Source organism: Sturnira hondurensis, unplaced genomic scaffold (assembly GCF_014824575.4).
Source record: "Sturnira hondurensis isolate 20B ecotype Veracruz unplaced genomic scaffold, ASM1482457v3 Scaffold0021632, whole genome shotgun sequence".
Lineage (NCBI taxonomy): Eukaryota > Metazoa > Chordata > Mammalia > Chiroptera > Phyllostomidae > Sturnira > Sturnira hondurensis.
The window spans coordinates 439,225-452,576 of NW_028094263.1; the positions used below are offsets into that span (position 1 = coordinate 439,225).

At 56.9% G+C, this 13,352-nt stretch overlaps 2 protein-coding genes across 3 annotated transcripts; both read right to left on the reverse strand.

The window, feature by feature from the left end:
• Positions 1–1,149: 1,149 nt before the first annotated feature.
• HSD17B1 (hydroxysteroid 17-beta dehydrogenase 1) lies at positions 1,150–3,469 on the reverse strand. Its single transcript, XM_037033416.1, has 6 exons — positions 2,961–3,469; positions 2,686–2,853; positions 2,366–2,545; positions 2,179–2,272; positions 1,493–1,670; positions 1,150–1,405 (listed from the first exon to the last, which is right to left on the reverse strand). The coding sequence occupies exons 1-6, from the start codon at positions 3,055–3,057 to the stop codon at positions 1,169–1,171; spliced, it is 954 nt and encodes a 317-aa protein (XP_036889311.1). The 5' UTR covers positions 3,058–3,469; the 3' UTR covers positions 1,150–1,168.
• A 107-nt stretch (positions 3,470–3,576) lies between these two features.
• NAGLU (N-acetyl-alpha-glucosaminidase) lies at positions 3,577–10,639 on the reverse strand. 2 transcript variants are annotated; one of them, XM_037033414.1, is made up of 7 exons: positions 10,172–10,639; positions 8,754–8,901; positions 7,749–7,895; positions 7,287–7,372; positions 6,029–6,285; positions 3,786–5,023; positions 3,577–3,722 (listed from the first exon to the last, which is right to left on the reverse strand). In XM_037033414.1, the coding sequence occupies exons 1-6, from the start codon at positions 10,555–10,557 to the stop codon at positions 3,813–3,815; spliced, it is 2,235 nt and encodes a 744-aa protein (XP_036889309.1). In that variant the 5' UTR covers positions 10,558–10,639; the 3' UTR covers positions 3,577–3,722; positions 3,786–3,812. The 2 variants fall into 2 exon arrangements, with proteins under 2 accessions (XP_036889309.1, XP_036889308.1); XM_037033413.1 differs by having other exon boundaries at positions 3,577–5,023; positions 10,172–10,638.
• Between the last annotated feature and the right edge of the window lie 2,713 nt (positions 10,640–13,352).

A 13,352-nucleotide genomic window follows, 5' to 3' on the forward strand; every position in this document is an offset into this window, starting at 1 on the left:
TACAGCAAGGCCACACTCACACCCAGGCTCGAAGTGGACAGTTCTCCTGGGCCAGAGCTGTGTGGCCCGGACACTTTCCTGGGTGCTGCAGGGACGCAGACCTATCTGGGCCAACATGGCAGGGAGATAGGGAGGGAGGGGGTGGCTGAGGCCCCTTCCTGAACCTTCCAGGGTGGAGCAGAAGCAGCAGGAGGTCCGAAGGCTCAGAGCAGGCCACTTTCTGGAAGTGCTGGCAGGTTGGGAAGCAGCGCCTCCTTCCCCCAAGGTCCCACACAAAGCCCCAGGAACCCCAGTAGCTTCCTCTCTATTCCCACTTCCAGGCCCCTGGTTGTTGTCTTCCCTCTCTCCTAGTCTCTCCCTCAGTACCATCCCCTCCAGGGCACCCCTGCCCCTTCCCTCTGCCTGAAACCTGCTCCCCCAATTTCTATCTGTTCTCCACTCCTCCCTCCAGCACCCAGCCAGGGAGGGAGTTAGGAGACAGGCTCCACACCCCTCGGGCCCTTTCAGGGGCTCCTGCCATTCCACCTCCCCTGGATGACCTCAGGAAGGAGTATGGGCCGCTGGTCCTCAGCTAAACCTCCCGGTGAGAGGCAGCTTCTGGGCTCTTGGGGATCTCTCCCCCCAAGTTTTGTCCAGGGCAGGGGGCAAGGTGAAGGGTGAGTGGGGCTGTTTCTCCTTGATTCACTTGGCCTGGTTTCTTCTTTCCACATCTGGCTTCTGCATGGGACTACAGTTACAATACCAGTCATCCCACTAGCAGTAATAATACTCATGCCTGCTGTGAAGACCTCCATACCAGCACTTTCAGGCATTATCTCAATTAATACTCTGATCTATGCATACATATCACACCCATATTACAGATAAGAAAATAGGCTCCCAAAGGGTAAAGAACTTGCCCGAGGTCCCATGACTAGTGGCCAAGTCACAACCAGTCTTTCCCCCCTTCCACGTCTGCCTAGTTGCTACTGCTCAGACGAGAGCAGTGGACTGGAGGCTGACCCTGCCTTGCTCTTCCCTCATCCTGGGAGGTTTCCCATAGGTGTAACCTGAGCTAACAAGGTCTTTCCAGGTTGCCCACTCGCGTTGCAGTTCTGCTCCATTTTCCAGAACCGCACATCCCCGGGGGACGCAAAGGAGAGAGAAGGAGACCACGGGGACCAGGCCTTTATTGCGGGGCAGCTGGAGGAGCGCCGAGCTCAGGTCCCCCAGTTCCGGCTCCGGCTTCGGGTCGGGCACTGCCAGGACCGTTGGTGGGCTTGTCATCGAACACTAAGCGGTGCATGGCAGCAACGTAGCTGCAGCCGCTGGGGTCGGCGAGGCGCAGCCGCACCATGGGCAGGATGCGCTCGGAGCTGAAGTAGCGCAGGGCGGGCCGCGGGTCGCGCAGTGCCGTGAGAAAGACCTGTGGGGGAGGGACGGAGCGTGTTAGTTACGGCTGGGTGCGAGGGCTCGCCAGCGCCCGGCTCTGGGAACCCTGCCTGGCACCCACCTCTGTCACCTCCTCCGGGTCCTGCGCCTTCTCGCGGAAGACCTGTTTGCTGTGGCGCTGATATTGGGAGAAGAGGTTTCGGGTCTGGGCGTCCACACCGTCCAGCACCCCGCCGAGGCTGTCCTGGAACTTCTCCTGGAAGGCGGTGCGCACAGGGCCGCACTCGATGAGGCTGACACTGGCAACCCAAGAGCAGCAAAGCAGCGAGTGGGCTGAGGGCCAATGAGAGCAGGGCCCCTGGCTGGTCCATGCACCCAGCCTGGCCCCCAGCCCCCTGCTACCATGCAGCACCGGAAAGGAGGGTGGGAAGGGGTCTGTGCAGGGGCAGGTGGCTAGTGACAGAGAACTTGAAAAGTGGTTCTCTGCCTGAAAGGGGCTTCCACATCCATCTGAGGCTGTGAGAGCGGATCTGAAATCAGAATTCCAAGTTGGCTGGGTAACTTGCTGTGTGACCTTGAGGCAGTCAGCTAACCTCTCTGGGCCAGAGCTTCCTAATAATAATAGACACCCCACTAGCTAGGTCGTACACATGTGCGGGCACAAAACAGTGCCTGGCATACAAATATGGGCTGCAATGGGGACAGGCCAGGGAGCCCACCTGGGAGCAGCTCCAATAAGAGGAGACAGGGTGTGGGGGTTCCCAAAGTCGGGGTTCAGAGGGTGCCAGGGGCAGGGTGGTGACTCACTGGACCCCAAAGGGCAGCAGCAGAACTGCCAGACTCTCACATAAACCTTCGATCGCGAACTTGCTGGCACAGTAAACATCGTTGAAGGGCATCCCTTTTGAGGGGAGATGAGACTGCTAAGAGGCGGAGGGGTGCGCATCTGTGGAAAGCGTGCGTGTCCCCACCCTGCCAGGTCTCCTCCACTCACCCATCAAGCCTCCCATGCTCCCGGTCACCAATATGCGTCCTGATCGACGGCGCTTCATGTCCGGCAGGAAGGCCTGAAGCACCCGCACCGTCCCAACCAAGTTCACGTTCAGCACAGAGCCCACGGCGTCAGCTGAGTGCACCTCGAGTGGCCCGAGCAGGCCCTGACCAGCGTTGCACACTGCGAGGAGAGGTCTAACCCCACGTGCCTCCCGCACTGCCCTCCGCCCCAGCCAGTCCCTGGTGCTCCCTGGGCTTCAGGACACCTAGGTTTGGACACAGGGCAGGGAAGTCTCTGGCATGCATTTTGGGGAGGCTCACCCAACACATCCACGTGGCCCTCGGTCACACGTGCCTTGGCTGCAGCCACAGAATCTGCGTCCTGTACATCCAGCTGCAATGTCTCCAGGGAGCCGGGAGGACACCCTTGGGACTCAGCCGCCTCCCACAGCGGGCCCTGCGTGCTCAGGTCCCGGAAAGTGGCATACACTGGAGGGTGGGGGAGGAAATGAGGATCTGAGCGGCCTGCTCGGCTTACCCAGATTCTCTTAGACCCAGGGCTGCCCCCTTGTCTTCATCCAAATCTCCTCGTGTACCTTTGAAGCTCCGTGATGGGTCTGACGCCAGACGCAGGGCCAGGTGCAGGCCGATGCCCGAGGAGCAGCCGGTGATGAGCACCACGGTGCGGTCCATGGGGACAGGGGGGTGGGAGAGGCTCAGGGAGTGTCAGGCTCCCGTCTCTGGACAAGATATCACCCACTCTGTCCCGCCCATGCCTGCAGAGGTCTCCACCCCTTGTTGTGTCTTCAGCACCACCTCAAGGCCGATCCCTGCAGAGGTCTCTGGCCCATCTCCCCACTCAGCTCTAAGGTCAAGGCAGGGAGGAGGCCACTGCTGGGCATGCCCTTTCTCCACTGCTGGTCAGAGGCAGGGGGAAACTTTGCAATCAGGAAGTGGAGGCTCCCAGGTGGCCACTGAGAGCCCTGGGCAGATCTTCCCACAGGGACAATTATAGTTTCCAAAGTTTGCTACTGACAGCACAACGTGAAAGGAGATGCTTCGGAAAGGCATTCTCAGGTCAAAGGTCAGGGGTCAGTATTAAAAATGGGGTGGCTAGGGCAAAGGGTGGGGAGAACTTGCCTCACACTGGGTCTGTGCTGTAACCCTGGCCTCCCCAGTGCCATAGCAGTGACATTCAGACAGACAGGACCAGGCGATTCACCTGTTTATTACATTGTATTAAAACAGTACTTTGACCCCAAATTCAGGGTGGTGGGGGAGGGCAGCTCACTTCCCTCCAAATCTCCTTCCCCCGATTCGACTGGCAGGTCTTGAGTTCCTTCGCCCAGGCCTGGGGACCTCTGGTGACGCCTGCCCAGCTCCTGACCCCCTGGAACCTGCCCAGGCCTGGGGTTTGGGGAGCATATGGCCCAAGGGTGGTTAATCTGTCACAAGGAGCCAGCCACCCACCGAGGGTAGTATTTGAGGAAGAGCTGCTTGGCCAGGTCCACAGTGTCACCTTGGGGCTGGTCAGAGTACCTCTGTGTGCTGAGGACAAAGGTCTGCTCTAGCTGGAAGGCGTCTTTCTCGAACTGATGCTGTTGGAAGGGGACACCTTGGACCAGGCTCTCAACCAACATGTCCAAGAAGAGGCGCCAGCGCGGGGCGTAGTAATCGGCCACCAGTCCGGCCAGCTGCTTGTTGGCGTAGTCGAGAATGTTGCCCTCTGGCCCCCAAAGTGTCAGCTGGTAGCGGCTGTTCTGTTCATAGAAGCGGGCCTCAGCCTCGCTGACCGCCATGGACCGGGCCTGCTCCAGCCAGCTGCCCAGCAGGAAGTGACTGTCACTGGCCAGTATGCCATCCAGTGAGGGCAGAAGCTCATAGGCCAGGATGCCTGCTGCCCTCAGCAGGGGGACCAGCTTCTTGCTCAGGTAGGCAGTCCTCACGTCCTCGTAGTACAAGCTGACCAGCTCCTGGACCGCCTGGCGACTGACGTCCACCAGGTCGTAGCGGAAGGCCGGGCTGGTGGCCAGGGCGGGGGTGGCTGTCAGCAGCAGCCGCCAGGCCTCAAACACATCTGATCGGTTGTACCAGACCGCGGTAACCATCTGGAGGGATGGCCGCCTGACGAGTGGGCTGCGATTGTGGCCGGTGCAGGCATCACTGGAGCAGTTGTAGACGCTCCTGAGAAGGAGCCTCCAAGCTGCCTCCGCCCCCCCATGGGAGACCCCATACCGCCGGGTGGCGAAGCTGGTCACCCAAGCCCCCAGATCTGTCACGGGGTCCTTCCGCCAGCCCAGCTCAGCCATGAGCGCATAGACCACTTCGTTCTGGCCAATGCCTTCAGGGGCCATGCCCGTGCCGGCCATGGTGGAGTTGGGAAAGAGGCGGGCGGATGCAGGGCCTCGGTTCACAGCCTCCAGGGCCCCGAACAGGCCGTGGTTGCCCCCAAAGTTATGCAGCATGCACCAGATGAAGGGCTGGCCCCGGAAGGAGGCTGTGCGGTTGTACACGGGCTGGCTCTCAGCGAACAGGTCCAGAACCAGGAGGCGGCCGCGGGGCACTGCCCTGAGTACCGCCTCCACCTGCGCAGGGCCCCAGAACTGGGGCTGGTGCTGGAAGAGCCAACCTTGGAGGAGCCATACAGCGTCAGGGTCCACTGTGGAGGGAGTCGGGGGCAGAGAAGGGTGATGAGAAAGCAGAGAGGCCGAGGGAACATTCACCCCATTCTACAGATGAGGGAACAGAGGTCCAGAGAAGTTAAGTGACTATCACAGGCTCCCCCTTCCCCCGTACCCCCAACCAGCAGGGCACTTCCTCACACACACCCTTCCTCTCTCCTTCTCTCCCAGCCAGCATCAGCTGCCACTGACTTTATAGAACATCTGAGTCGCCCGGAGGGCTGGTTAACACACGTTCCTGGGCCCATCTGCTCATCTGACTCAGAACGTGGACCCAGGAAGGAAGGAGGCTGAACATGCCATCTGGAAGGCCCTGGACACACTCAGATGGGGGCAGCGCTGCTTTCGGAGCCCTGAGCCAATTGGCTGCCCTTCTGTGTGACACGGAGGCCTCCCCCAGCCACCCTGACCTGGCCCTGTACGAGGCAGGAAGGAGTGCTCATTTCACACTGATGCAGGAAAGGTACCTCACAGCTTTGGGTACATTCTTCAATCTCTAGCCTGAGTTAAGTACCTCAGCATGGAGGTAGAGACCAAATAAAACACGGGGTGGACAAAAGTAGGTTTACGGTTATAATGCAAATGACAATAAATAATAACAATACAAGAACAAACCCTGTGTTTCAGGTACTCACAATAGTAAACCTACTTTTGCCCACCCCTGTGTTTTCAACAGGGAGCATTTACTGACACTTTACTCTGGGCCAGGCATCCCTCTACTCCTGAGGGAGCCCCATGTCACAGACAAGGAACAGAGGCACCAGGAAGGAGGTGGCTTGTCACAAGTCGCATGGCAGGAGGGGGCTGTGCCAGACTTTGGGCTCAGAGCTCCCCTCTCAGCCAGTGTGATCAGATGAGACGAGGTTTGCGTGCAAACCACCAAGTGCTTCGTGTCAGAGTCCGGTGTTATTCTGTCCCTTCGCCTAGCCCCACCCCCTGAGAGCCCAGGGTCTCCCCTTCCCCGCCTCCCACTGGCACCAAACCTGTGGTCATGGCCTGGTAGACAGCGGCGGTGGCAGCGGCAAGGTAGGAGGGCTCTGAGGACGGGGGCTGCATCTCATTGAAAGTGTCGGCCCCGTAGATGTGATCGGTGCCAAACTCTTTGGTCAGCTCCCGCAGGAAGAGGCTCCCCACAATAGGGAACAGGGGGTCTTCCGGAGCCAGAAGGAAGGAGCAGGAGTAGGAGCAGTTGAAGTGTCCCCAGCTGCCCAGCTGGGTGACATTGACCCGAGGGAACACCCTAGTTGGGGGTGGGAACAGTCCAGACATTCACTGGAGTCCGACACAGTATTCATCACCTATCTTATAAACTCACCCAAAACTCCTGGGATTCACCCTGGTCTCCCATGCCACCATGCCTTTGCACATACTGTGCCCCGGAGCCTGCCGTCCTTTCCTCCTCCCTCCCTGCATATCCAGCTGGTCACGCCTTGACAACTTTCAAGTTTCACCCTGTCTGGAAAGCTTTTGCTGTCTCTCCCCTCCCACTGTCTGCAACAAGCAGTACTCGCTTTCCAAGGTCTGGTCCAGAACTGCCACCGCTCCCAGCCCTTGCTGCCCCCTTCCCCAGGCAGAAATGACCTTGACAGAGAAGTGGACTCTCTGTACTGTAGCCCCCCTGGCAACCTGCCTCCCACCAGGGGCAGGAACTCAGTGCATCTGTGTTGCTGCCCCCCCAGGGCCCAGCACAGAGCCTGGTACTGGCAGCCCCAGATAGCCTGACACATGTTCACTGCCTGTGTGCGCGAGGCTCCTGCCTCTCGGGTTGGAGACACAAAGACGTGGCCAGTGAGGCCAGCAGCGTGCACTGAGCACCGTGAGAATGGAAGAAACTGGGTGCTCATGGGCACGAAGGAGGCAGCAACCAACGCTGGGGGTGCCAGCAGGACTTCCCATGGGAGGGGAGGGCTCAGCTGGGCCTTGAAGCATTTTCCCAACCAGAGGAGAGGAGTGGGGAGCACAAAGGAGCAGGAAGGACCGAGACCAGTGCACCCCGACTACCACTCACAGAGCTGCCTTTTGCTAAGACTCCACGCCAAGCCACATATACTCCCATTTTACAAGGAAGACAGCTGGGGCACAAAGCGGTCACATGACCTGTCCAAGGTCACATGGTTAGTGGGTAGCAGGGCTGGGAATCAAGGCAGGGCTACATCTAGAGCTTCAGTTTTCTTTCAATGTCTTGCAGGAGAAGATAAATTCCATCTCTGAGCTGAGTGGGTGAGGGTTGGGGTGCCTCACCTGGTTATAGCCTTGGGGACATGCCCTGCGAATGCCGGCAACACGGGGATCATGCCAAAGGAGCGCATTCGGTCCAGGATCCGATGCTGGGGACGGGGTGGGGAGCTGGTGAGCATGACCCAGGGCGGGAGGCCCTCACTCTCCCAGGGCACCCAGAGTCCTCAAGGCCCAGCTAAGAGCCTTGAGACCAGCCAGACACCACCCTCGCTAGGCTTGTTACTGTCTAACCCAATTCTGTGCCTTCCCTTCCCCGTTATTATTATTAAGATTGTATTTATTTACTTTTAGAGGTAAGGAAGGGAGAAAGAGAGGGAGGGAAACATAGATAAGTGGTCTCCCTCTGGAGGACCTGGCTCACAACCCAGGTCCTGACTGGGAATCAAAGCTGGGACCTTTTGGTTTGCAAGCTGGAGCTCAATCCACTAAGCCACACCATCCATGGCCCCTTCTCCATTATTTTACCTGCAGGTAAAGCTGCTTGAGGTGCCAGGAATAGGGCAGGGGGCCACCCCAGGTGTGCAGGTTGCCCATGCGCCCCCAGGCCAGGAAGGCAGGACCAGTGAAGTACTCATTGATTTCTGACTGGGTCAGGCCCAAGGCCAGGTACACCTGCAGAGGAAGGCAATCCCCATGCACGTAAATCCATTGATCTCCATTCACTGAACACTCACTCACCTCTTCTCTGTGCTGTGCCCTACAGTTACTCAGACAAAATGCAATTCCTACCTGCAAGGAGCCCACAATCCAGTAGAAAGAGATCTGTGAACTGGTGAGTTTACTCATATGTCACCCTTGTTATACAGGCGAGGTGAGCACAAAGGGGCTCTCCCCCAAATAAGGAAGGGGCCTTAGGGGCCTCATGAAACAAGGCTGGCTAGATTGATGGGTGAGGAGAGCTCTGTGGGGAGCCTAAGCACCCCAAAGTTCAGCCAGAGCCCTGACAGCCCAGGGACGGAAGCTCCCGGGTCTGGCAGAGATGGAAGGCAGTGGCGCACTCCTGAGTGTGTTAGTGGAAGGTCTGGACCAGATTCGCATTTCAGAAAGGGGCACTCTGGCTAGCAGAAGGCCGAGAGTCAAGAGTGCTGTTCAGAGGCTCTTGTGGGTGTCCAGGAAGAGGGCAAGAAAGCCTGAACGAGGGCCATGACTATGGATGAAGAGGATGAGGCAGGTCAGGAACTGCGGATGAGACAGAATCTGCAGAAACAGCAGATTGGATATGGGGGCCAGGGGTGGAACCCTGACTTCTCAAAGTGTTAACAGCAGCATGCTGGGGTCCCGCTCTCCATAAGCATCCCAACGTTTGTCTCAGCAGCGGGAGCCTCAGTTTGCAGGTGTACAGAAGGCTGGAGCCATCGAGAACACCACAGGCACTTCCAGGGCCCTTATGCTCTGTGCCAGATGCTGTGCTGATGTGGGGGTGGGGGTAGGGCTGGGTCCCCTGGGGTGGCCCATGCCCTGGGCACGTACCCGCTGCCAGATGACCTCCTGGCCACTCCAAGCCAGCGCCAGGTTGATGCCATTCAGAGCCATCCAGTCAATCTCCTGCTCCCAGCGGGCCCAGTCCCACCACACGAAGGAGTAGCTTTGCGTGCACACGTTCTGGTAATATCGGTACCTGTGGGCAGGGGCGTGAGCTGGGGTGTGTCCCTGAGGTCCACCATCCGGGAAGAGCTCAGAGAGCGGCCTGCCTCCAGATCTAACCCAGAGGGGAGGAGTTCCACCTGTGGTCCCTCTACTGCTTCACTTGGGGATCTACCCCAGGTGGAGCTAAGACTCAGGACCCACCAGCCCCCAGCACTCCTTCAGGACTCTCGAGCCCGGCAGGCATTTGAAAGCATATTCCATTCAACCCTCCTAGAGTCCCTACTCCAGGCACAGTGCTGAAGTGCTATCAGGCAGAGCTGGTCCGTCTTGGAAGGGGGAACACATCACTTCCACACAGTGAGGCAAGAGCTAGAACAGAGGCCTGGAAGAGGCATGTGGGTCACTGCTCAGTAAGCATCTTCGAAGAGAGGGCGGGCAAGCAAAAAAAATGGCATTTACTGATCACCAGCTATGCAAATCCTGCTCCCATCACTGTGCGAATCCTCACAACCAACACTGCAGGGTAGAGGTCACTGTTTCCATTTTTCAGACGAGCCAACCAAGGCTTGGAGAGGCGAAGGGATTTGCCCCAGGACACACAACTTTTAGAGGCTGAGGAATGGAGTGAATAAGTGAAGTGTGGTCACTATGGTCAAGCTGCTAAATCGCTAAAATCTAGTAGGTTGCAACACCGGGAGGCAATTCTAGTTTTAACTTGTCTGGGAACTTAGACTTTTTGATCTTTCCGGTCCTGCATCAGTGTTTGGATATGCAGCACGCTGCAGATATCCACACTGGATACCCAGATAATGCTTGGATTATTCCTGAAGGTCTAAGGAACAAATGGTCACATCCAGCCCACGGGGTTACCTGGAACCCACCCAGAGGTCAAGTGCAAGATGATTCTCCTCAAGAATGCACCTTTTACAGCTAGGGCCCTGAACGAGCCCCCAATCTCGTCTGATCTCGGAAAAATGTACCTTTTACTGTAAGAACTCAGTGTTTCTTTCTTCTTGGAAACACTCTTGAGTATTGCTTAGTTGGGCTTCCAGTTTATAAACCCGAAGACCCTGGAATAAATCTTTATCATTTATTTCTACCCAAAGCCTCTAGATACTTTTTGAGTTAGCTGGACAAGGCAGAGCTGGGATCTGAAGCCAGAGGTGTGCGGCCCTAAGGCTAGCGCTTCCTACCAGCCCAGCGCTGGGGTGGGGCGGGACCTCATCCTGGTGTGCGCGCAGGCCCGGGGCTGGAGACTGGAGGTAGCGGCACGGGAGCCCAGGGGCGAGCCCCGCCCGTACCTGTTGGGCGTGGCCTCGGTCAGCTCCTCCGGCAAGGCAGGCAGCGGCTGCGGCAGGTGCAGCTGAGAGCCCGACCAGGCCACGTGGCAGCCGCAGAAGTCACGCAGGTAGCGGTGCAGCCCCGCGGCAGCGGCTACACCCGTGGAGCCCAGCACCCGCACTTGCGCCCCGGCGCCGCCGCCGCTCAGGCGGTAGGTGTCCAGGCCGGACTCGGCCGCCAGGGAGCGCTTCACCGACACCGAGAAGGCGGCCGCCGGCCCGGGCCCCAGCAGCCGGACCAGTAGCTGCCGCACGGCCTCAGCCTCCCGGGCCTCGTCTCCGGCCGGGGCACCCTGCACAGCGAGTAGCAGGAACCCCAGGGCCGTGGCCATCGCCACCACCTCCATGGTCCAGCGGTGTCAACCCCGCCCATGGAAAACCAGTTCGAGACTCGGGCGTATTGGGCGGGCCAGCCCGGAGCCAATCAGCTGCGAATTTCAGGTCACGTGGAAGCGAAGGTAAAGCGCCTGCAGTCAGCTCGGAGACTGGCTTCCGGACCGCCGCCTGAGGCCACCGCTTTCTGACTGCACGTGGTGCGGGGGCGCGTGACCCCAGGAACTTCGGAAGTCTAGGGCCGGTGGTGACCCGCTATCCTACACCGGCGTCTTCAGAGGCAGCGCCCTTTCCCGCGCCAATAACGTTCCTTCCACTCCTCCAGGCAGCGCCTCCCCTCCCTGGGGAGACCTGGAAACCATACACCCCTGTAAAGATTGCCACTGCAGTTGCGATGCTCTGAAGAAATACGAGGGCCTCAGGCTTCCAAAAGGAAGTGACGCTGAACCTGAACTAAATTGGGAGTGACTAGAAGAGTCGGGAACATCATAGCGAGAGAGAAATGAAGACCCCCGGAGGATAAAGAAAGAGCTGGGCAGATTTGAGGAACTAAGAGGTCAGGCACACAGTTGGAGGGGCCATGAGCTATGGGAGCCTGGACTGGCAGCGGTGGGGCGGGGCCTAGCGGACTTGGTAAGGTCTCCCCTTCCACCTGTAAGGGGCCACAGCAGCAGCAGCAGCAGCAGCACAAGACAGGAGTTACTTGTATTTGTCTTGTTGAGAAACAGAGGGCCAGTGAAAAGAAATGACTCAGAAAAGATCAACACCAGTAGGAGATCCCATCTGGGACTAGGGCCGGAACTCGTATCTCTAAGACTAGCGTTCTTGCCACTGCCCCCTGGCGCTGTGCCTTCTCAGGCTACCTCTCTGGGCAGGGAGGGGTTGATCAGGGCTCTGTGGTGGGCCCTTTATTTTTTATTTTATTGATTATGCCATTACAGTTGTCCTATTTCCCCCCTTCATTCCCCTCCACCCTGCACACCCCCTCTCCCCACATTCCCCGCCTTGAGTTCATGTCCATTTGTCATAAGTTCCTTAGCTTCTACATTTCCCACACTACTCTTGCCCTCCCCATCTATTTTCTACCCACCGTCTATGCTACTTATTCTCTGTACCTTTTCCCCCTCTCTCCTCCTCCCACTGACCTGTTGCTAACCCTCCATGTGATCTCCGTTTCTGTGGCTCTGCTCCTGATTTAGCTGTCCTCTTAGTTTGCTTTTGTTTTAGGTGTGTGCATGAGCATGTGAGTTTGCTGTCCTTTCACTGTTAATATTTTTCACCTTCTTTTTCTTATATAAGTCCCTTTAACATTCCATATAATAAGGGCTTGGTGATGATGAACTCCTTGAACTTGACCTTATCTAACAAGCACTTTATCTGCCCTTCCATTCTAAATGAAAGCTTTGCTGGATAAAGCAATCTTGGATGTAGGTTTTTGGATTTCATGACTTGGAATACTTCTTTCCAGCCCCCTTTTGCCTGTAAGGTGTCTTGAGAAATGAGCTGACAGGCTGATGGGAACTCCTTTGTAGGTGACTGTCCCCTTCTCTCTTGCCTGCTTCTAGGATTCTCTCCTTCATTTTAATGTTGGGTAATGTAATTATGATGTGCCTTGGTGTATTCCTGCTTGGGCCCACCTTCTTTGGGACTCTCTGAGCTTCCTGGACTTCCTGGAAGTCTATTTCCTTTGCCAGACTGGGGAAGTTCTCCTTTATTATTTGTTCAAATAAGTTTCCCACTTGTTGCTGTTCCTCTTCCCCTCCTGGTACCCCCTATAATTCGGATGTTGCAACATTTAGAGATGTCCTGGAGGTTCCTGAGCCTCCCCTCATTTTTTTGAGTTCTTGTTTCTTCATTGTTTTCTGTTTGGTTGTTTTTTTCTTCCTTCTGGTCTACTCCCTTGATTTGAGTCCCAGTTTCCTTTCCATCACTATTGGTTCCCTGTGCATTTTGCTTTATTTCACTTAGTGAAGCCTTCATTTTTTCATCCAGTTTGTGACTAAAATCAACCAGTTCTGTGAGCATCCTGATCACCAGTATTTTGAACTGTGCATCTGATAGGTTGGCTTTGTCTTGGTCGCTCAGAAGTATTGGCGCTGGGGCTTTCAGCTGTCCTTCTTGAGCCATCATGTTTTGGTCTGTTTGTGCCTGCTCCATATGAGGGGCGGAGCCTAGGTGTTCACCAGGGTGGGGCAACCCAGGTCGCTGTGTTGTGCCGCTGTGTGGGGGAGGGGTCAGAGAGGGGCAATGGCGTTTTTTTCTGCTCTCTCTCAGATTTCTGTCCCCTCTGCTGTTTCCCACAAGCAAATTGGGCCCCTCTGGTGCTGGTTCCTAGATGTGTGGGCTTGTGCACCCTCCAGGACCCTGTGGGTCTCTCCAACGAACTCTCTGTGAGCCCGGGAGCCTCTCCCGGCACCTCGACCCCCGAAAGTTTTTCCAATTGGTGCATTTAGGCTTTATTTCCCGTCGCTGTGTCCCTGGGTTGTGTGGTGTGTCCCACTGCCAGTTTTCACCTGATTTATCTGCACACAAATGTATGTCCGTGGTTAGCCAGCTGCCTTGTGCGTGTCACTGGGTTTGCTCGCTTCCTCACTTCCTCCCCGCACCTGTGTCTGCTAACCACCGCCTCTTCCTGCCGGGACCCCTCTCCACCGGCCGTCGAGTCCGCCCCTTTTACCGGTCTGGATGAATGGTTTGTTGTTGTCGGACTTCGGTACAGCTCAACTTTCTGTCTGTTCTGGTTGTGTTTTTGTTTCTAAAACTTTGTGTTGTCCTTAAATTTGGTTGTGGGAGGAGGTACAGTGTTTCC

What these genes read in the sequence shown, in the direction of transcription:
- HSD17B1 (XM_037033416.1), bottom strand. Translation starts at nt 3,057, where the DNA reads ATGGACCGCACCGTGGTGCTCATCACCGGCTGCTCCTCGGGCATCGGC. An exon ending in GGGCCACGTGGATGTGTTGG is followed by an intron (nt 2,546 to 2,685) that starts GTGAGCCTCCCC and finishes CTCTCCTCGCAG; the next exon opens with TGTGCAACGCTGGTCAGGGC. An exon ending in ACCCGGAGGAGGTGACAGAG is followed by an intron (nt 1,406 to 1,492) that starts GTGGGTGCCAGG and finishes CCTCCCCCACAG; the next exon opens with GTCTTTCTCACGGCACTGCG.
- NAGLU (XM_037033414.1), bottom strand. Translation starts at nt 10,557, where the DNA reads ATGGAGGTGGTGGCGATGGCCACGGCCCTGGGGTTCCTGCTACTCGCT. An exon ending in AGGAGGTCATCTGGCAGCGG is followed by an intron (nt 7,896 to 8,753) that starts GTACGTGCCCAG and finishes CTTCCTCTGCAG; the next exon opens with GTGTACCTGGCCTTGGGCCT. An exon ending in TCAAGCAGCTTTACCTGCAG is followed by an intron (nt 7,373 to 7,748) that starts GTAAAATAATGG and finishes CCCCGTCCCCAG; the next exon opens with CATCGGATCCTGGACCGAAT.